Raw genomic sequence first — 23,801 nt, forward strand, 5'->3', positions numbered from 1 at the left:
GAAGTTTCCCATCTACATGTAACTCCTGATAGAAACAGTGACCAGGTGTAAGGATGTGTAATTCTCTACTGAAGATGATTCATGGAAAAATATTCAGCTACTGCAAATGCTACTGAGACCACAGATTTCCGCTCCTAAGTTCATTCTGATGATCAGATTATCTAATTCCATTTGAAGCAATTGAAACATAAAGTAGACGAATCAAAATCAGAACAGAGAAGGGGAAATGTTTTAACAGGGCATATGAAACACCAACACTTCGTGTGACGTCAGCTTTCGAGACGAAGAAAAACTTTTAGCGCTTTATAGTGTTCATTATCTGCAGCAAATTCCTCAGATAAATCATTAAAAGTTTATCAATTTTGGAGAATTGGAAACTGGAAACAAATACATTTGAGCACCACGAGTTATCCTAAAGCACGTGACAGCCAATCTGGTACTTTCGCAATGCAGTCACTGTTGCAATGTCTCGAAAATAACTTCCCTTATCGAGGAGACAGTGGGCATGTGACAATGTCACTCCGCACATTAGTCAGAGGGCCACGTTAATCTTCCACACCAATTGATTCAATTCTAACATTTGAAACTGGTAAACGTTAAATTAACACAGTCTGTGATTGAAAATTAACACCAATAATGGTGATCGTGAATTTTCATCGTTTGACTTGGAAAATTAATTTACTCAGCAATGTCCTTCAGGGCGTCAGACGAGGACATCGCCATCTTTCCTTAACCTGACCGACATGCGACTCCAGATTGACTCTTCACTACTCTCTGAACCCAGTAGCAAGCCATTTACTTTCAGGACAATTAGGGATCCATGGAATGCATGCGATCCCTGCAGTGCAGATGGTGGCCAATTGGCCCATCGCGTCTGCGCACATTCTCCGAAAGAGCGTGTAATGTCACACATCACCTGGAACTGTTAGTTTTTGTACGAGTGTTAAGGCTCGATGTAACGTGGTGCTTCATCGCCGCGCAGTAATACACGGCTGAGTCAGAAATCTGAGTGTCTGTGATGTTCAAAAGGATGTTTGTGTTCATTTTATCCTGTACAGCAGAAAACCGCTTTCCAAATGTAGGCGCGTTCTCTTCATTACCAGCAGTATGTCTGACCAGCATGTACTGATGGCCCTGTCCCGAGTACTGTACGTACCAATATAGGTAAGCTGCTGTGTATGTGGTGGGGTAGTGACAGGACAACATCAGGGGACTCCCTTCACTCACTGCTACTACTGTGGGCTTTTGGAAAAGTTTATCCAGCTGGCTCTGCGCTGGAAAAAATAACAGAATGTGACAAACATAACTCTTAGATGTGTTTTTGATTTAAAATGAAATACGTTTTGAGCACAATTTTTCTCTCTCTCGAACGCATACACTCTTACAGTCAAAACTACACACATTATCTCTCCCTCTCTTTCTGTCACATACAATCACAAAAAGATATTCTCTCTTTCGCCACATAGGTTCCCTCCTACAGACAAAAACAGGTGCAGTTACACACCGACACGCACAGAAACTCACAAAACGCAGGGACACAAACAAAGACACACAGACATCCACACATAGTCAGGCACGCGCAGACACACAGCCAAAAACATATGCACAGACAGACAGACAGACAGACACACATACATACACACACACACACACACACACACACACGGAAAAAACACACTTAGACAGATATACAAATAATAACGCGGGCTCTTATTCACTAATCTACTGAAATTTAGCGATGGACTGCATTCCGTGAGTGAAATTAAAATGGGGGAATGTTCAGAGATTTATTTCCTGAGCTAACTGGCCCCAGACGATTAACGTTGCAATTTTCTTCTGGGTACATTCATCAGCCAAGGCTGCCCTTCTCGGGGAAGCAAAACCCCTCCCCCAGACCGGCCGTTCTGACTGAGATAGTTCAGTTTGATTTTCCATTAAATGGACTCGGGGCATTCATGGGTCCAAGAGCAAAACTCGAGGAGCCAGGCCTCCCCAATGAGGGGAATAAATATTAGAGGAAAATCGAAAAAACATCAACGAAATAAAACGGTGATAATCGCCCGAAATACTCACTCGTTTGAAGGATCATGAGCAAATGTAATAGGTTGGCGGATAGTGTTCGGGGCCGGCAATCACAATGAGGATCAGAAGGCTTGTTTGTGCTGAATATTACGTCCAAATTCTATACTGTATGGAAATGTACGATGCACATTCAATCAATTTGATACGTCCTATTACCGCATTTACCAGCACATGACCATGAATCCCATACACAACATGCAAACTGCGATTGCCAGCTAACTTTTCTGACGTGTTCAGGCAGCCAATTGGTGCGGTGTTGCGGCTTTGTGTGTGTGTGTGTGTGAGAGAGAGAGAGAGAGAGAGAGATTGGGCGGGTGGTGGAGGCGGGCCTGGAGCGGTTGGGGGCTAGAGGGATGGGCTTAAGGGTAGTCATGGCAGGAGAGCTTGCACCTACGAATGTTCGATATGGCAACAGTGCAAGTTTCAGGTGTCACTAGGTGACCAGGTGTTCAGGAAGTGTGTCCAAACGTAGCAACTGGCTAACCACATTTCGAAGCTGAGGCTGAGAAGATTCAATGTGGGGCATCCCCATAGCTGAGCAAGTCGTCGATAACACGTTCCGAAAGTGACCAAACCGCAGGTGAAGGTTGAAAAGGCAGAAAGCCCATGGGTGACCACGAGGCGGAGTAGAGGAAGGAAGGTAGTTCAGGACTGGCCTGTGGTCATCTGGCAGCTTTAACGTTTTGGCTACTGTTTCTTTCGCGGCGGAGGGTGGGTGGGGGGGGGGGGGGGAGGTGGGGGAGGGGGGCGGGGGGACTGCTCTACTGATTCTTTCGCGGTGGAGCGGGAGGGGGGCTGAATGTGCCGGGGAAAGCAGTGAAAGTCAACGTCGTGGCAACATGCATGGGTCTGCTGCACAATAGGTGAGGAGGAAAATGGCATTGCTATAGAGGGAGGGATTCAATCCTATGGAGAAAAGACTTAACATTTCTGGGATGGTTTGCTGCCTCACTAGTGCCAGGGTCAGAATGTCAGTAAACGGCTGCAACTTTTTCTGAAGGTGGAGGGGGTGGGGGAGGGTGGAGGGGGTGGAGATGGCTACAGAAACCGTGGTAAGTATTGATTTCAACTAAATAATAGAACAAGCGAGGAAATTCTGCAAGCAGAGTTCAGGGAGTCAAGAAGTAGATCAAATAAAAAATAAAAAACAGAAGTTCGTAATCACGGTGCCACGTGCCAGTGAGTGTAGAAATAGGTGGTTACTTCAGACGAGTGCACGTCTGGAGAATAGGTGCAGAAGTGAGGCCTTCAGACTTCCAGAGCTCTGGAACTGTTCTGGGAGACGGCAGGACCTGTGCAAGGAGGTCGGTTTGCAACTGAACCGAAATTGGAATGGCTACCAGTATATTGGTTTCAATAGTGTAAAATTCCCTCGATGCAGGAATAGTTGTGGTGGATTGAAAATATGCAAATACAACGTCCTAACTCTTTAAACTCGGTTTGACGGACATCGTCAAATCTGAAAATGTTTCTCTCACTCACGGGTGCAGCTTATTTTGTTTCAAGTCAGAATCCTAAATGCATTTATTTTTCTCAATTAAAGGAGCTTCTCATTATCAATCCACACCAGACTGGAATGTAAAACTGTGAATCTCATGTCCCCAGCAGATCAGACTTGGCTCTGTGAAGAGAGAAACAGATGATCAGGTGACCTTTCATCTGAACTGAAAGAGAAATGTAATACTTTATTACCAAATGAAAAGGGGACACGTTAAAGCCAGGAGAAATCAAAATTGAGTTCAACATTTGATATATTAATCTGTCTTATTTTCATTCGCACTTCTTTCCCCATTCATTTGTCTCTTACTTTATGTTGCTTGAATCCCTTCCCGCAATCCCCGCATTATCACAGTTTCTGCTCAGTTTGGTTGTGCCTTTTGTTTCCTTGATAGGTCGGATTATCAGCAGAGGCGTTGGTCACTGACAGAGGACATGTTGCATTTCTCCTCACTGTGAACTGTGCTTAGTCATAGAGTCGTACAGCGCAGTAGAGACGGTTTGGCCCATCGAGTGTACAACAACAATAACTGCCACGAACATCGCGCTAATCCCATTTTCTAGCACGTGTCCCATATCCTTGAATGCTATGATTTTTCAAGTGTTCATCCAGATACTTTTTAAAGTTTATAACTTTTCCGGCCTCCAATAATACCTTCCCAGGCGCTGTACTGCATATTCCCCCAACCTCTTCGTGAAAAAAAAATACTTGCTGAATCTCTAGCCCCTTAGCTTAAAACTATGCCCCCTCGTGATTAACATCTCAACAAAGGGGAAGAGCTGCTTTCCCTTCACCCTGTCCATGAACCTCAAACATATACGCCACAATCAGCCCCCGCAATCCCTCAGCCTTCTCTGTTCAAAGGAAAATAATCCAACCCTATCCACTTCCCCCTTTTCGCTCAAATGTTCCGTCCCAGGAAAAATCTTGGTGAATCTGCTCTGTTCCCCTATTCGTATAATCACATCCTTCCTACAGTGAGCTGGCCAGAACTGCGCACAGTATTCCAGCTCTGGCCTAACCACCGCGCTGTACAACTCCAACGTTAACTCCTTGCCCTTATATTCTATGCCACGACTGATAAAAACAAGTGTCCCTTATGCCGTCGTAGCTATCCTATTCAACTGCTCTGCCACCTTCAGGGATCCGTTTATAAGTATTCCTAATCCACATGTTCCTCTGAGCTTCCTAATGTCCTGCGATTCATTAAATAGTCACCTGTGTTATTATTTCTTCCAAAGTGCATTACCTCGCACTTATCCGGTTTATACACCATCTGCCACTGTTGGTTCCATCTGACCAACCTATCGAGACCTTCCTTGAACATAGGGTTTTCGTCTTCAATATTAACCACGCCAACAATCTTTGCACCAGCTGCAAACTTGCTTATAATTCCCCTCAAATTATCATCTATATTATTTATGCATGTAACAAACAAAAAGCGTCTCAGCACTGAAACCTATAGTAGGCCACTTTGCTCTAACCTCCATTCATTCGAACAGACTTCTACCACTGCCCTATGTGTCCTATTATGAAGACATTTTCGGATCCATCTCGCCCAGTTTCCTGAATTCCAAGTGCTCCTATATTCTCAATCAGCCTCCCCTGTGGGACCTTCTCAGTGCTTTGCTCGAACAAAACAAACTAGATCAACTGCACTTCCCTCAATCACAGGGGAAGGAAGTTAAAATATGCAACTTGAAAGTGGCAAGATTTGACATGTGCGTCGTGTGTATCATCTGACTCTTCTTCAGAGTTTATTGTCAAAGTTACACGTTTGATTTTCCCAGCTCTGATATAACCCCATCCAGCTGGAAGATTAACCTTGTTTCTCCCTTCACAGGCGCTGTGAGTCGTGTTTTCAGTAAATGAAGAATTGAACAAAAGATGATTGACTCCATGACTGGGAATTGAACGTGGGGCCACTGCGCCGAATCCTGATCATTATGCTCTCAGGGAAGCTGACGTGACACATTGGTAATGAGATGATCATCTTCGTACCCATTGCTTTAATTCAAATGACTTTCCCTAAAAACATAGTCACAATGAGGAATGATGGGAAGCGTACAGGACAGGATTTGAACTTCACTTGGAAAATCTAAATTCGTCACATTTGTCCCTGGAACCAAATGAGAAAATGTTGGAAAACCTCAGCAGGTCAGGTAGCATCTGTAAGGAGAGAAAAGAGCTGTAGCTTCGAATCCAGATGACTCACTTTCAGAGATTCCAGCATCCGCAGTAATTTGCTTTTATCCAGAACTTAACCCCTGGGCCGGGAATACAGTCTCACTGTTTGCAATACTGTTGCTTATATCGGCAGCCAGTCATTCAGCCGGTGTTTCCGTTTGTTCCCCCTATAGGAGCAACTGCACTCCTTCCACACATTTTCCTTTCCCCCAACAACTGTTTCATTGGCACTGTTCCTCCTCTTTTTTCCTACCAGGAACGACACCGCCCACACTGCTACATTCAGTCTGAACTGTTTATCTTCAGCTGCAAGGGCCAAAGCAAACAACAATTCTGTCAATTGTGGGATTCGAAGAAACTTTTTTGCAGAAACTGGAGTATTATTTCCAGCGCCGTAGATCACTCGGCCACGCTAAACAACATGGTAAGCGTGTTATTTACTGTTATTGTTACTGAAATACATTAGAAGCAACGGAGCTGGGAAAGGCCATCAGAAGGCTTGAATCTGCTCCTTCGCTGAATCTGGTAATCCTGAACTGTGTAACAAATAGAATCCATCTCCAGTCTGAGACAAAATGAGCTGCAGTGAAGGGTCGACACGATTTAAACTACCTTAACCTCGCCTGTTTCCCAATCTCCTGCGAAATGAAAATAAAACTTCCTGTTGAATTTGATCACGGTCTTCACTTCAAAAAGGACGGACACGAAGCGAGACTGAGATTTCTCTGTTCTTCCAAGAAATAGCCGATATTTATTTTCACGGTTAGGACGAGAGCAATAAATCTTCATTTTCTGACCTGCAATTAACACAGCAGGGAGGGAGCGGGAGGGGTGGGTACTGAACACAAACCACTTAACTCCAAGGGTAACGGGTGAACTGTATTTTTAAACTGACGTACCCTATGGGACGGTGGTGTAGTGTTTGGTACTGTTACCTCACAGTGCGAAAGACAAGCGTTCGATACTTGGCTTGGATCATTGTCTGTGTGGAGTCTGCACGTTCTTCGTGTCTCTGTGTGGGTTTCCTGCGAATGCTCTGGTTTCTTCCCAGAGTGCAAAGATGCGCACGGTAGTTGGATTGGCTATGCTAATTCTTCTGCTAATTACCTAAACAGGCAGCCAAGTGTGGCGACCAGCAGATTTTCACAGCAACTTCACTGAAATGTTAATGCAAGCCTACTTGTAACACGACTAAATAAACTTTAAAATACATCTCTCTGCTTATTATTTTCATCTCAGATCATTTTCATCAGCGACAAGTATTTCCTTCAGAATATCCTGTTTAGAGGGACACACTTGGTTCTTTCAGCGAATGACAACACTTACTGTATTTGCCAGGACATGACGTCGACAGCGAGGTGAAATAGTCTCATACGTTGCTGAAGTTATCGAGGTGTACAAAAGTCTAAAGGGAACAAATGGAATAAACGTCGACCAAATGATTCCTCAATGGGGCAATGTAGAACAAGAAGACGCAGGTATAGATTGAGAGGCGGTGGATTTAAATCTGAAATGAGGAGGACGTACTTCTCGCAGAGAGTGTTCTCGCAGAGTGGCGAGTGTCTGGAATTCGTTGCCCCAGAACGCGGTGGGTTCTGAAAGATTGAATGGTTTCAAAAGGAGATAGATATATTTCTGATTTTTTCAAAAAATGTTGAAAGGGAAATGAGGAACAGATGGGGAAGTGGACTTGACCTCTTTTTAAGGAAACAATGGGGAAGTGGACTTGAGACCAGGGAAAGATCAGCCATGATCTGATTGAATGACGGAGCAGGCTCGAAGGGCTGAATTTGCCTCTTTGAGCTCCTGATTCCTATGTTTCCATATTACTGAGTGGAACTTGCAAAACTCAATGTGGCTCCAAAGAACAAAGAACAATGCAGCACAGGAACAGGCCCTTCGGCCCTCCAAGCCCGCGCCGCTCTCTGGTCCAAACTAGACCATTCTTTTGTATCCCTCCATTCCCACTCCGTTCATGTGGCTATCTAGATAAGTCTTAAACGTTCCCAGTTTGTCCGCCTCCACCACCTTGCCCGGCAGCGCATTCCAGGCCCCCACCTCCCTCTGTGTAAAATACGTCCTTCTGATATCCGTGTTAAACCTCCCACCCTCACCTTGAACCTATGACCCCTCGTGAACGTCACCACCGACCTGTGAAAAAGCTTCCCACCGTTCACCCTAACTATGCCTTTCATAACTTTATACACCTCTATTCGGTCACCCCTCATCCTCCGTCTTTCCAGTGAGAACAACTCCAGTTTACCCAATCTCTCCGAATAACTAAGCCCTTCCATACCAGGCAGCATCCTGGTAAACCTCCTCTGCACTCTCTCTGAAGCCTCTATGTCCTTCCGGTAGTGTGGCAACCAGAACTGGGTGCAGTATTCCAAATGCGGCCAAACCAACGTTCTATACAACTGCAACATCAGACCCCAACTTTTAAACTCTATGCCCCGTCCTATAAAGGCAAGCAATCCAGTGTAATCTATGTACATTACATTCACCGGTTCCCCTTTATCCACAGCACATGTGTGTCCTGGAAAGAACTTCGGAACGGCCTAATTCTGTGGTTAATCGCTTTGTGTTTCTTTGTTTCCCTCATCTCACCTCTCCTGACTTCCACCCGACAGGATGTTATGTTTCCTCCCTCCTGCATCTCATTTGCTCGAAACGTTCTACATTTTTAAGCATCCCCAGTGTCAGTTAAAGGGTATAGAGGTGAAAGATGAGCTTTGTTTCTCTGTGCACACACACTCTCTGACTTTCTGAGCGATTCCAGCATTTTCAACTTTCACTGCAGATGTATGATCAATTTTGGATGACAATGAAAATATAATTATTTGGCAAATATTTGCAACGAAGGCTCGTTGGTCTAGGGGTATGATTCTCGCTTTGGGTGTTGAAATTCGCAAGCTTGCGAGAGGTCCCGGGTTCAAATCAATTTCTGCTGTTTTGAATTGGACAAGGTACTGGTTCTGTAAATTTATTTTCCGTGTACACGGCGGGATTGCTTCATATGGGCTTTGGGTTGAGAACCTGAACACATTCTAACGCCATAGCAGGCTCACAAGTAAATCAAAACATTTTCAATGGCTGACTCTGCTTGCAGACACGAATTGAGAGGACCTCATTCCTTCGACAGAGGCCCTATGGGTGGAGCTGAGAAACAGGAAAGGTATGACCACATCAATGGGCTTGTATTATAGACCACCCAATAGTCAGCGAGAATTGGAGGAGCAAATCAGCGGAGAGATAGCAGACAACTGCAAGAAACACAAAGTTGTGATAGTAGGAGATTTTAATTTTCCACATATAGATTGGGACTCGCATACTGTTAAAGGTTTAGACGGGGTAGAGTTTGTAAAATGTGTTCAGGAGAATTTTCTACATCAGTATATAGAGGTGCCAACTAGAGAGGATGCGATATTGGATCTCCTATTGGGAAATGAGTTAGGGCAGGTGATGGATGTGAGTGTGAGGGAACACTTTGGATCCAGTGATCATAATGCCATTAGTTTCAACCTGATCGTGGAGAAGGATAGACCTGGTCCTCGGGTTGAAGTTCTGAACTGGAAAAAGGCCAAATTTGATGAAATGAGAAGGGATCTGGGAAGTGTGGATTGGCACAGGCTGTTCTCTGGTAAGGATGTAAATGGAAAGTGGGAGGCCTTCAAAGGAGAAATTTTGAGAGTGCAGAGTTTGTATGTTCCTGTCAGGATTAAAGGCAAAGTAAATAGGAATAAGGAACCTTGGTTCTCGAGGGAGATTGTAACACTGATTAAGAGGAAGAGAGAGTTGTATGAAATGTACAGGCAGCAAGGAACAGATCAGACGCTCGAGGAGTATAAAAAGTGCAAGAAGCTACTTAAGAGGGAAATCAGGAGGGCAAAAAGAAGACATGAGGTTGCTTTGGCAGACAGAGTGAAGGAAAATCCAAAGAGCTTCTATAGGTATGTTAGGAGCAAAAGGATAATGAGGGATAAAATTGGTCCTCTTGAAGACCAGAGTGGTAGACTGTGTATGGAACCACAAGAGATAGGGGAGATACTAAATGGGTTTTTTGCATCCGTATTTACTGAGGAAACCGGCAAGGAGTCCACGGAAATAGGTCAAACTGGTAGGGAGGACACGGAACCATTACAGATTAAAGGGGAGGAGGTGCTTGCTGTCTTGAGGCAAATCAGAGTGGATAAATCCCCAGGACCGGACAGGGTATTCCCACGGACCTTGAGGGAAGCTAGTGTTGAACTTGCAGGGGCCCTGGCAGACATATTTAAAATGTCAGTATTCACGGGGGAGGTGCCGGATGATTGGAGGATGGCTCATGTTGTTCCGTTGTTTAAAAAAGGTTCCAAAAGAAATCCCGGAAATTATCGGCCAGTAAGTTTGACGTCGGTGGTGGGCAAGTTATTGGAAGGTGTGATAAGGGATAGGATCTACAAATATTTGGATAGACAGGGACTTATTAGGGAGAGTCAACATGGCTTTGTGCGTGGTAGGTCATGTTTGACCAATCTATTAGAGCTTGTCGAGGAGGTTACCAGGAAAGTGGATGAAGGGAAGGCGGTGGATGTTGTCTACCTGGATTTCAGCAAGACCTTTGACAAGGTCCCTCATCGGAGGTTAGTTAGGAAGGTTCAGTCGCTGGGTATACATGGGGAGGTAGTAAATTGGATAAGACACTGGCTCAATGGAAGAAGCCAGAGAGTGGTTGTGGAGGATTGCTTCTCTGAGTGGAGGCCTGTGACTAGTGGTGTGCCGCACGGATCGGTGTTGGGTCCATTGTTGTTTGTCATCTATATCAATGATCTGGATGATAATGTGGTAAATTGGATCAGCAAGTTTGCTGATGATACAAAGATTGGAGGTGTAGTGGACAGTGAGGAAGGTTTTCAAAGCTTGCAGAGGGATTTGGACCAACCAGAAAAATGGGCTGAAAATGGCAAACGGAATTTAACGCAGACAAGTGTGAGATATTGCACTTTGGAAGGACAAACCAAAGAAGAACGTACAGGGTAAATGGTAGGACTCTGAAGAGTGCAGTTGAACAGAGGGATCTGGGAATACAGGTACAGAATTCCCTAAAAGCGACGTCACAGGTGGATAGGGTCGTAAAGAGTGCCTTTGGTACATTGGCCTTTATAAATCGGAGTATCGAGTATAAAAGTTGGAGTGTTATGGTAAGGTTATATAAGGCATTGGTGAGGCCGAATTTGGAATATTGTGTATAGTTTTGGTCACCTAGTTACAGGAAGGATGTAAATACGATTGAAAGAGTGCAGGGAAGGTTCACAAGAATGTTGCCGGGACTTGAGAAGCTGAGTTACAGAGAGAGATTGAATAGGTTGGGACTTTATTCCCTGGAGCGTAGAAGATTGAGGGGAGATTTGATAGAGGTGTATAAGATTTTGATGGGTATAGATAGAGTGAATGCAAGCAGGCTTTTTCCGCTGAGGCTAGGGGAGAAAAAAACCAGAGGGCATGGTTGAAGGGTGAAAGGAGAAAAGTTTAAAGGGAATATTAGCGGGGGCTTCTTCACGCAGAGAATGGTGGGAGTGTGGAATGAGCTGCCGGATAAAGTGGTAAATGCGGGGTCACTTTTAACATTTAAGAAAAACTTGGACGGGTTCATGGATGAGATGGGTGTGGAGGGATATGGTCCAAGTGCAGGTCAGTGGGACTAGGCATAAAATGGTTCGGCACAGACAAGAAGGGCCAAAAGGCCTGTTTCTGAGCTGTTTTTCTATGCTTCTATGCTTCAGACGACCTCCCACGTTATGGGAGACTCGGGGAAATTGCGGGTCCCCTTGCAGAGATATCTGAATCATCGAAAGCCACAGGTGATCTGCCTGAAGACTGGAGGGTGGGAAATGCCGTGCTTTTGTTTAAAAAGGGTTGCAGGGAGAAGCCTGGGAGCTACAGGCTGCTGAGCCTCACATCTGTAGTGGGGACGTTGTTCGAAGGTAGTCTGAGAAACAGGATCTGGAGGCATTGAGAGAGGCAAGGACTGATCAGCATGGTTCTGTGAGTGGAAAATCATGTCTCACAAATTTGATTGAGTTTTTTGAAAGGGTAACCAAGAAGGCCGATGAGGGCAGTGTAATTGATGTTGTCTGCATGGACATTAGGAGGCATTTGACAAGATACCGCATGGCAGGTTGTTGCATAAGTTTAATCTTACGGTATTCCGCGTGAGGTAGCCAAATGGATGTAAAATTGGCTTGATGATAGGAGACAGAGGGTGGTTGTAGAGAGTTGCTTTCAAATTGGAGGCCTGTCACCAGCGGTGTGCCTCAGGGTCGGTCCTGGTTCCACTGTTATTTGTCATTTATTTTAATGATTTTGATGAGAATTTAGCAGGCATGGTTAGTAAGTTTGCAGATGACACCAAGATTGGAGGCATTATGCACAGTGAAGAAGGTTATCGAGAATTGCAGCGGGATCTTGATCAATTGGGCTAGTGGGCTGACGAATGGCAAATGGAGTTTAGTTTAGATGAATGCGAGGTGATGCATTTTGGTAGATCGAACCAGGACAGGACTTGCTCAATTAATGGTCGGGCGTTGGTGAGAGTTTTAGAAAAAAAGATATCTTGGGGTACAGTTCATCGCTCCTTCAAAGTTTAGTCACAGGTGGACGGTGGCGGAGAAGGCATTCAGCATGCTTGGTTTCATTGGCCAGAACATTGAATAGAGGAGTTGGGATGTCTTGTTGAAGTTGTACAAGACATTGGTAAGGCCACACTTGGAATACTGTGTACAGCTCTGGCCACCCTATTCTCGAAAGGATATTATTAAACTAGAAGGAATGCAGAAAAGATTTACTAGGATGATGCCGGGACTGATATTTTGAGTTATAAGGAGAGGATGGATAGACTTGGACTTTTTTCTCTGGAGCATGGAAGACTGAGGGTGATCTTATAGAGGTCTATAAAATAATGAGGGGAATAGATCAGCTAGATAGTCAATATTTTTCTCAAAGGTAGGGGAGTCTAAAACTGGAGGGCATAGGTTTAAGGTGAGAGGGGAGAGATACAAAGTGCCCAGATGGTCAATCTTTTCACATGGAGGATGGTGAGTGTCTGGAATAAGCTGCCAGATGTAGTAGGAGAGGCGGGTACAGGTTTGTCTTTTAAAAAGTGTTTAGACAGTTAAATGGGTAAGATGGTTATAGAGGGATATGGGCCCAACACAGGCAATTGGGACAAGTTTAGTGTTTAAAAAAGTGGCGGCATGGACAATGTGGGGCGAAGGGCCTGTTTCCATGCTGTAAACCTCCATGACTCTATGCTTGTAATTCGGACAGCTGGCTGTGTGTTTATTATGATTCATTCGTGGGTTGTGTGTCCATCCCAATCTCTGTCACTGTCTGTCTCACTTTGTCTCTATAACTGTCCCATTCTTTTCTCCCCTCAGTCTCTCTGTCTGTGCATCTATCACTGTTCATTTTTTTGCTCTTTTTTTCTGCTGTGTCTGTGTGAGCTAAATTCCCTGGATTGATTTCTGTGATGAGGCGGTTGTCCAGGGAGGAGATATTCAGTGGGATGAGTCTGTTCTTTCTATAGTTCAGAATAACCAGAAGTAATCTGATTAAAAATTCTGAAACTGGGAGACAGTTTTACAGTGTCCATACCGAAACGTTGATTTCACCTAGCCGGGAGACTTGGAACAAAAATATTAAGGCGAAACATGTAAGAGGAGTTTGCTATGTTAGGATGGAGATGAAACTAAGAAGTGGAGGATGTGAATGAAATTATTGATGATTGAGAGGAATACATTGAAACCTCGGGGATTCTGTCGGTCGATTAATTGTAAACTTTGCAATCAGAATAAACTGAGACAACAAATGGACAAAAAAAAGGTTAGTCTTCACATATTTTAGGATATGGAGTGCCGCTTCTTCCGTGTTCCTGTCTAGCTCAGTCGGTAAAACATGAAGCTTTAATTTCAGGGTTTGAGCCCCAGTTAGGTGTCATTACTTTTAAACTTTGCTGCTTTCCTGGGTGAACTCCAGCTCCACTTTCCCCCGGCAGTGTCAACGTTCAAACTGAGACTTTCTCCATCCCACTTTGTTCACATCACATTTATTGCTTTCTGCTTTAAAGCTGTCTCTGTTTCCCTGGAAGTCGACGAGTTTAGTGCTTTATTCAGCGAGAAGGATTCTTCCAATTTTGCGCCAAATTTGAAACCAAATCTGGGATATTGTGTCAGTGGAAACAATAATCATTCCCGTTGTAATTCAATCACTTCAGCCTTACATTTTACCGTAAGGACGTTTGATCTTTCCTCCTCTCATGCTCTGTTTTCCTTGACTCTGTATTCGTTGTAAACCATTAAATCTCTAATTTCTTCCAGTTTAATCCCACATCGTATCTGTTTCTCTGCATCTCCGTCGGTTACAGGACCACAAGTTTTTTTCCAAGTATTCTATTTTCAAAACCAATGGAGAGTTGTGCCTCATCACAGTTCAGGCTGTGAGTTCTATAAGCCACCGTCTGGGTGAAATGCATTACTGAACCACTCCCACTAATCCTGCCATTAATTCTGTTACATTAAATAGTTTAATTTCCTGTGACTCTGTTGGTAACGATTTTGGAATGTCATTAGGCCAAATTGCATTACTGTGACTTGAACACAACAATATAGGTTAAAATTCCGGAATAACTGAGAGATTGCTGCACTAACGGATATTTTAAACTGAGGTTCCCTCTGCCCCATCAGGTGTGAAGGGAATATCCCATGAAGGAATATTTGTTCGGCTGCAATGATAAACGTGTTCCATTTACTCCCAGTGAAGTGGGGGGCAGTTTTCACTGACAGCTTCAGTGGATTGATAAACAGAGCCAATCGAGTTGTGCAGCGACACAATGCAATTCCAATGGAAGAACATAGACTAGAAATGTAAACAATGTTTCGCTCTTCACAGAAGCACTCAGATTGGCTGAAAGTTCCAGGATTTACTGCTTTTATTGCAATGTAAATCATCTGCAGCAGGATCACTGTTTCCGAGTTGGAAATGTTACATGGGTGACAGGCTGAGATCAAACACAGATAGTCAAAGGCAGTGATGGGCTCCAAAGCGCTGACGATGGAGATGGTGATACAAGCTAAAATCCGGGTGGTATTAGGTCAGATTTAACCGTTTACACTGACAGAAATATCACTAATTTCTGGATAAAAATCTCGGGCTAAATGACTTCTAAAAAACTTCTCCCTGAATGAAACACTAAACTATTTGACTTCTACTGATTGCAAATAGTTTTTATTCAGAAATCTGTAATTGTGAGATGAACAATGCGAGATGGAGAAAGCCTCAGTTTGAGTGGTGTCACTGCCGGAGGAATGGAGAGCTGGAATTTAACCAGGAAATCAGCAAAGTTTAAAAACAATGGCGCCTAACGTGGAACTTGAACCCAAGACTCTGCAATTACATCTGCCATGCAACCGACTAAGGTAGCCAGGCTACTGCTGTGATAACCCTTGTCCGACTCTTAATACCCAAATGTTGTTCGAATCTGGTGTCTCAGTTTGTTCTGATTACAAAGTTTACAATTAACGGGCCAACAGCATCCCCAAGGTTACCAAAAGAGAAAATGCTGGAAAATCCCAGCAGGTCTGCCAGAATGAGAAAGGAGCTGAAGTTTCGAGTCCAGGTGACACTTTTCCAAAGCTCAATTTGAAATGTCAGCTTTGAAAAGGGCCATCTGGACTCGAAGCGTCAGCTCATTTCTCTCCTTACAGATATTGCCAGACCTGCTGAGATTTTCCAGCATTTCCCCTTTTGGTTTCAGATTCCAGCATCCGCAGCAATTTGCTTTTATCCCCAAGGTTACAATGCGTTCCTCTCAACCATCAATAACATCACTCAAATCTTCTACTTTTTAGCTGCAGTTCTTTCAAACATTACAAACTCCTCTTACATCTTTCATTCTGCTCTTTTCTCTGTAACATTTCAAGATTCAACTTTTGAACGAGTATGAATCATGTTGTGACGGTAACAAGCTGTTCGTTTCCATCGGGAACTGAAGCACACTGAGACACAGAGAAAACGAAGCAAATACACACACCTGAGAGACAGGGGCCTAAGGAGAGACAAACACAATGAAAACAAGGCTGACACTAACATGGTTCTGATGGTGTTCCAGTTCCGGCTGCAGCATCCGTGAATGTTTCTGTGAATTAACGGAAATGGGAACACGCCCGAGTTTTTGCATGGATTTGATTTAATTGACTCTGTAGACATACAATTAAAAGCAGGAATAATAAAAAGCGGGAAATCCCAATGGATTTTAACTCGATCACGTTAATCACTCGGACATGATTACTAGTTTCTAAGATATTAAGCCAACCGCAGGTCCAATGTATCAGTTACTCTACAATTTACTTGAAACGTCATTACTTTTAACGTCATTAATCGAACATGTAATCACTAAAAATTCATGCAGTAGAATGTAGCATTATTCATTTTGACAGGAGGAACGAGCAGAGGCAATGCAAATATGAATTACTGTGCGCAATTGATAGGCTTGTGGAACCAGCTTCGTTCCTCCTCCAGCAAAGTAGATCCGCGAGTTCAAAACCCGTCATCGTGTATGTGCAGTGTAGTGGTTATCAAATTCGCCTCACACGCGAAAATCTCTGTTTCGAAACCCGAAACAAGCACTTCCAATGCTTCAGTTTCAGAATAGCTCCGATTTCAGTATGATTTGCATTCGTCATTAAGCATCAATTGCGTTGCTGCGCGTAATCAGCATTTTCTGCTTTCAGTCTGTGTCTGTGAAGGGCAAAACAAGACTCACCTTCCAGCTGGATATCTTGTGTCAGACTTGGAAAAGTCAGAGATGTAACAACAACAACAAGCTCAGAAGATAAATCACATGGCCCAAACATTGTTCACCCAAGGATCTGATACCTGTCCAAATCTGCCGCTCTCAAGTCAGATTTTTTTATCTCCCTGTTCTACTTCTCAGACATTTCCACACCTATCAAATATCAACCAACAAAAATTCAGTCTGCTCCTCACTCCACAGTTTATGGTAAACTTTCTGATCTTCGCAAGTAGCTGCCTTCATTACAGCACAGTTTTTTTTTGTAAACCAATAGTCGCGAGTCAAATTCTCGCTGGAGTCTGAGGTTACGTTTGAGATTCCGGTAACAAGTTAGATGGTGAAGTAAGTTGTGGGGAGGAGACAGATTAATGAGCAAGAAAATTTAGTTACGGAGAGAGAGAAGTAGAAGGAACAGGACCTACTTGAAAAAGTTGAGAAAGTTATGTGTTGATGCTCAAAGTGGTGAATGGGAATTTTGGTTTTCATTATCAGGGAAATGAAATGCAAGAATCAAGAAGTCTGCCACAATTGTAACCTGGTTCTCCTGAGACCACAGCTGCAACACTCTGTGCAGTTTTGATCCCCACGATGGAGAACTGATAGACTTGCATTGGAAGTTGTCGAGGGAATGCTCGAAAGATTGGATCCTGAGATGAGGGAGTTGTCCTATGATGAAAGGCTGAGTAAATTGGGTGTTTATTCTCTGGAGTCAGACGAAAGAAAGGAGATTGTTTCCGCTGGTCAGAGAATCTAAAGGACGGGACACAGTCTCAGGATGTGGGGCTGATCATTTTGAACTGTGTAAGATGCTATATCAGAGAGTTGGTTCAGAATTGATGTCCTGATTCTGCATTGCGGGAACACAATGATAGGAATAGATTTAGCAATGTCGAATTCAAATAAAATTAGACAAATTATATTCGTCCTGCACATATTATCAAGCCTATTGTCATTCTCAGTAACTGATAGAAATTGATGCTCTGATTGTAGATATAGAACTGTAACGCACCATCACACCGAGTAAATCCACTGCCCGTTTAAATGTTGATGAGTGAAATTTTAATCAGCTTCCGTTATGAAAACATGCCGGAACTGACTCAATAAAGTCTCCATTCAAAATAAAACGTCATTTCCTCTTACAACTTCAAAGCTTTTGTTATTTTTGTACCATTTAGCGTGAAGATTTATACAGCAATTGAACAGAGATTTGATGCTAAAATATGTCGACATGTTCCCTCCGGGTACATAACCACAGTGACGCACACAGAGGAGCAAACGTAAACATAGACGTTGAGCGTGACAGACGCTTGAGGAACGACAAAGGCGGAGGCTTGACGCTCAGTTGTCGAGAATTTGACTGCACATCTAGAGGTTCCTTGTTCAATTCGGGATGTCCTCTTCAGTATTTAACTGGATTTTTTTGTAATTCTGACAGTCCTTCAGTGGTTGTAAAGTTATTTATGACGTCCGCTGGTTGGAAGAGGCTCTATATAAATGCAAGTCTGACTGTATTTAACGATCTTCAATCCCAGTCCTCTGGTTACTGACTCAAGTCAATGGGAATAGTTTGTCCATATCTGCTCTATCAAACGGCCCTTTTTCCATTTTTGGCAGAAGGATTTAACCACTGCATCAAAACAACACTGTGGAGGTAAAGTAGTCGAAGGAACTTGTTTAGATTTGTAAACTATATCATCATGTGGTCTTCCTGTATCAGGTTTGGTGCAAATCGAACTGGCGTCAAATTTGCAGAGAAAAAGCTTCCAGCCTGATTAAGAATGTCGTGCGTTGCTTCAGCCGTGTCATCCTCTCTGGCGCGATCGGTCAGCGAACATGATTATGAACCGAAAGAGTGGTGATTCGCGACCGTCCGGAGACGGCACTGCCGCTGTGTTTCAGTTTCCCCCACCAGCTTTTATTGTTACATAGTTTTTCTTTAACATTTCGTCCATGGGCCTCAATGAAAGTATTTCTCATGTGCTTCCAGCTCTGCTGTTAACCGGTGTTATCGACATTACTAATTCAGTGAATATTCATCCCAAACACATTTGTAGTAATTTATATATTTCAAATACTATTAAACTTAATAACTGAACGCGAAACTTTAACTCATGGTTAATCCTGGGTTTCAATTTAATTTTCCCACCCACTCCACTTCATTCCCGGTTCAATCAGAAATCTGTCCATCCCAGCCTGAAGTGTGTTCAGTGAAAGAGCTAGTCTCATTCCAAATCTCTTGCTAGTGGTTCTGGAGAATAGAAGAATGGTTAGTGACTAGCGCCACTGTCACACAGCTCGCTGGACCCTGTTCGATTCCTGGCTGGAACCATTGGCTGTGTGGGTTTTCCCCATGTCTGTGTGGGTTTCTTCTGGGTGCTGTGGTTTTCCCCCGCGTTCTGAAAGACGTGCTGATTAGGTGAATTGACATGAACTGTGACGACTCGGGTAGCTTCACTGCAGTGTTAATGTAAGCTGGATTTGTGACGAAAAAATGAATTAAAGAATGAGAGGGGATGTCACTGAAACTTACACAATTTTGACAAGGCTTTATAGACTCGAGAAACTTATGAATGTTGATACTGATTTGGTTGCGTTTGTACAAGAAATGCAGTTTTATTCCATTTCTGACGAGAAGTTTGTAAGTAGCTCAGATTTCATGCAGCAAAATGAATGGTATTCATTTTGACAGGAGGAACCAGCAGAGGCAATAAGTTGCTGGGGGTAATTGACAAGATTGTGAAAATGAGCGATTTTGTTTCTCACCGCAGTTCAAACTGGGTCAACTGTTATTCCTGTTTTCAATCAGGAAATAATTCCAGCTCCTCTTCATTCATCTGCTACACGCATTCAATAAATTTTCATTTCCTGACCGGGAATCGAATGCTGGTCGTGGCAGTGGGAGCGCCGAATCCTAACCATTAGACCATCAGAGAAGATAACGACGCAACGTTTAGCCTGACTTTTCCACTTCAGCATTTTTTTAAATACACAAGAAATATTTGTTGGACAAAAATCACATCCAGAATTAACACGAGTGACTCCTTCAGCCAATGAAACACTAATTGTTGCTGTCTGGAACAAGGAATCAACAGTGAGGTCTCACAGGATGTTCATGTGTATCTTGCAATTTCCAAAACCGACTCATCTCATCACTGCTGATCCTGTGAAACGGATGAGGTAACACACAGCAGATGTCCATCGCTTCAACCTATCTGCTTTCCACCTCAGCATTGTGTAGCTTTAAAAGCACCGTTCTTTAAAAGTTTAAGACTATCGTCATTCCACTGATCATTACCGACTTTCTGTGTATTTTATATTGTGATAAAACCTGTATTTATAATATAGACAGCTGATGGTAGACATTCTCTGCTGATTTGGCAGCATCTGTGGACACATAAAAATCTAAATATTTCCATGCGTTAGCTGTTTCTGAATTATAGCGATTATTGCGTTTGTAAAGCGGCAAAATATTTTCAAAACAACTGACTCATTTCAAATTGTTTTTGTTAAATATTAAGGCATTAAATTGTCTCACAGCCATAGGACATTTACACTTCGCCAGGTCTTGAATGATATTGTACAACTGCAGTCATAGAGAAAGGAAACAAATTGGGACAAATATTATTTTCTGAATCTTACGTTAGATCAATGAATATGCCACATTGCTAAGGTTTTCAGCCGAATTGGAATAGGAGAAAACAAGGTTCCACATTGCAATCAGACTGCACGGTTTGATATTCTCGGCCGGTCACATTGGTCATGAACAGAGTTTCTATAGTGTAGGGGTTATCATCTTCATATCATACAGTATAGGCTCCCCGATTCGAAACGGGGTTGAACATGATCGAAATTTACTGCTGGAAAGTTGCCCGATTGTAGTTCGTTGTTGGATGTGAACTGAATACGGATCAACCAAAATATTAATTTGTTCTTCAGCAATTATTGGAAAAAATGCTCTCAGTGTGCAGCTGATGTCGGTTTGATGGATTAGCCATTGTAAATGTGTGGGCTTAAGTGGGTTAACGTGGCGACAACAGTCTCGGTCAGGCACCCGGGGCTTACATTCTCTGGATCATGTGTCAGCCATTTATGACGAAGGTATGGAGATATTTCTTCTCTCAAAGGCTTGTGAATATTTAGAGTTCTGCAGCCGGCCAGAGGTGTGTGGATCCTCAGTCGATGAGGACATTGGAGGTTGAGTTGGAGTGTTTTCTGAAATCTAAGGGAATGAAGGGCTGTTGGGATAAGCTGGGAAATTGGGGTTGAGGTTGCGGATCTGCCTTGAATCAGTCGTGGAGGAGGCTCAATGGGACATGTGACCCAGTTCTACTTCATTGATTCTGTTCACTATCAATAGCAGATCCAGTACCAATGGCTTCCGCTGAGAGCATTGAAGTCTCAGGCACTGAATTCAGGGTAATAGCATTAGTTAAGGCGTATGATTGAAACCCATCACTGCTGAACGTTCAATTAATTAACTTCATGGAGTACCTTTGATTTGATTTTTTATTGTCACATGCATTAGCATACAGTGAAACGTATTTTTCTTGCACGCTACACAGACAAAGCATATCGTTCATCGGGAAGGAAACGAAATATTGCAGAATGTACTGTTACAGTCATAGCTCGGGTGCAGAGGAAGATCAACTTAATACAAGGTAGGTCGTGCATTTTAACACGTGAATTCCATGCAGTAGAATGTATCGTGAAACATGTCAACAGGAGGTACCAGTAGACACAATGCAAATATAAATTGCTGTGGGCAATTGACGTGTTTGTGGAGCCAGTTTCCTTACATCGTTGCACCGCAGCGTTTCTGGTAATTTTCACGTTCGCCGTTCACACGCAAGTTTCCTGGTTCAATCCTGGGCAGAAATGTATTAAACAGGAATAGAAAATGTTGGAAAATCTCAGCAGAACTGACGGCATCTGTGGGGAAACCAACGTTTCAAATCTGGATGACCCTTCATCAAATTTCCTGATTCGACACACTGGCTCTGTTCTCTCTTCACAGATGCTGCCAGACCTGCTGAGATTTTCCAGTATTCTTTTTGTGTGTTTCAGGTTCCAGCATCAGCAGTATTTCACCTTTACAGAAACATTTCCAAATGTTTTCAATTTCAGAGTAACTCAGCTTTCAGAAATAATCACGCATTTGCCACGAATTATTAACTGCCGAGTATTTCCAACATTTTCTGATGGTAACGCCATGAATCAGCCTGTGAAAAGAACAGAAGGAATGGTCTGTGATAGAAAGCAAGGGAGGATGTTTAAATGAAACAAGGAGTGATGGATAAGGCAACATTTAGCTGGCGATCGTGGAGGCCAGGTGGTCAAGTCGTTCAGAGTCAATCCATTCACCGCCAAGGCCCAGAATTGATGATAAACTGTCAACTAAACAGAACATTTTACTGAGCGTGTAATCAGTTTCTGGAGGTGAAAGAATCTGAAAGCAAAGGAAGAGAATATCATTTGCTGCAGAAGGTTGAATGACTGTGTGACTATGTCTGTAGCGACAGTGACCTGGAATGAAGCAATGGAGACAGTAATGATGAACAATGAGATACAAATCTCTGAAATCACAGCAGAGCTGTGATCAGCTAATATTGTTCAGCAGATTTCCCACAAGAAGCTATCGAAGAGGCAGAGGTTACGAATGATCTTTGAATGTGGTGAGCTATAGTGAAATTTAGTGGGGTAGAATGCAATATTATTCATTTAGACAGGAGGAAGCAGCAAGGAGAATGTAATGAAAAATTGCCGGGGACAATTGACGGGATTGTGCAAGTGGGTTTATTTTGTTTCTCCAGGTAGTTCAAACTGACAGAATGATCATTCCTGTTATCGATCAGGAAGTAATTTCAGCCCCTCCTCAATCATGTGCTGGTCGGCAGCAATAAAATCGACATTCCCTGACCGGGAATCGAACCCAGGCCGCGGCGGTGAAAGCGCCAAATCCTAACCACTAGACCACCAGGGAAGATGCGGGCAAGCATTTTAATCTGACCGATACATTTCAGCGTTTTTCAAATACTCGAAAAACGTTTGGGGGGAAAAAAACCTCATGTTTAGATCGAACACGAATGACTCCTTCAGTCAGCAGCAAATTACTGCAGATTCTGGAACTTAAAAGAAAAACTTAAAATGCTCGAAAATCTCAACAGGCATGACGGCATCTCTGGAGAGAGAATAGAGCCAACATTTCAAATCTGCATGGTCAGTCATCAAAGCTGAAGACAGGAAAAGGGGACGAGATTGATACTTTAAGTGTGGGATATGTCGTGTGAGGGTGGGAGCCGTGGGTAAGAGTTGACAAAGTTGTGATGGAAAAAAAATCAAAGGGAATGGAAAGGGTGGCGGTAAAAGCAAAATACTGCGGATGCTGGAATCTGAAACAAAAACAGACAATGCTGGAACATCTGAGCAGTAGCAGCACAGTGGTTGGCACTGCTGCTTCGCAGCTCTAGTGGACCTGGGTTCAATTCCCGGCTTCGATTCCCGGCTTGGGTTACTGTCTGTGTGGAATTTGCGCATTCTCCTCGTTTCCACGTGGGTTCTCTCCGGAAGCTCCGGTTTCCTACCACAGTCCAGAGATGTGCGGGTTAGGTTGATTGACCAAGCTCAAGTTGCCCTTGGTGTCCTGCGATACGTAGGCGAGAGGGATTAGTGGGTAAATATGTAGGGATAATGGGGGTAGAGCCTGGGTGGGATTGTGGTCGGTACAGACTCGATGGGCTGAATGGCCTCTTTCCGCACTGTCGGTTTTTTAACTTTTCTATGGAGAGAGATGTTTTTGGAATCTAAGGGAATGAAGGGCCATCAGGATACGTTTGGAAATTGATGTTGATTCCTGGGATTCGTCATGATCTCCTCAAATTCCGGAGGAGACTCCATGGGACATGTGAGCCAATCCTACTCCATCAATTCCATTCCCTGCAGCACCAGATCTGATAGGGATCACCTCTGTTAAAAGCGTTGGTGAGTGTTCTGAGGCATTGAATTCGAGGCAGCAGCATTTGTGGAGGAAAGTGATCAAATGCCGCAAATTTCAGGTGTTCAGTTGATTTGCTTTACACGTCATGAATACTTTTTCTCGAACATGTTATTACGAAACGTTAATGCAATAGGAAGTATCATTATTCATTTTGACAGGAAAAATCAGCAGAGACAATGTAATATCAATTGCTGTGGGCAGAAGATGGGCTT

General features: G+C 43.4%; 1 non-coding gene and 1 gene segment (V, D, J or C); both read right to left on the reverse strand.

Moving 5' to 3' along the window:
* Positions 1-912: 912 nt before the first annotated feature.
* LOC144480706 (T cell receptor alpha variable 12-3-like) lies at positions 913-16,656 on the reverse strand. The segment is given in 2 exon segments: positions 913-1,274; positions 16,566-16,656. Coding segments are annotated over 2 exon segments (453 nt in total).
* Positions 16,657-22,503: 5,847 nt separating this feature from the next.
* Positions 22,504-22,575, reverse strand: trnae-uuc (transfer RNA glutamic acid (anticodon UUC)). Its single transcript has one exon. It is a non-coding gene; the product is annotated as a tRNA-Glu (tRNA).
* Positions 22,576-23,801: the final 1,226 nt, after the last annotated feature.

Source organism: Mustelus asterias, chromosome 30 (assembly GCF_964213995.1).
Source record: "Mustelus asterias chromosome 30, sMusAst1.hap1.1, whole genome shotgun sequence".
Classification (NCBI taxonomy): domain Eukaryota; kingdom Metazoa; phylum Chordata; class Chondrichthyes; order Carcharhiniformes; family Triakidae; genus Mustelus; species Mustelus asterias.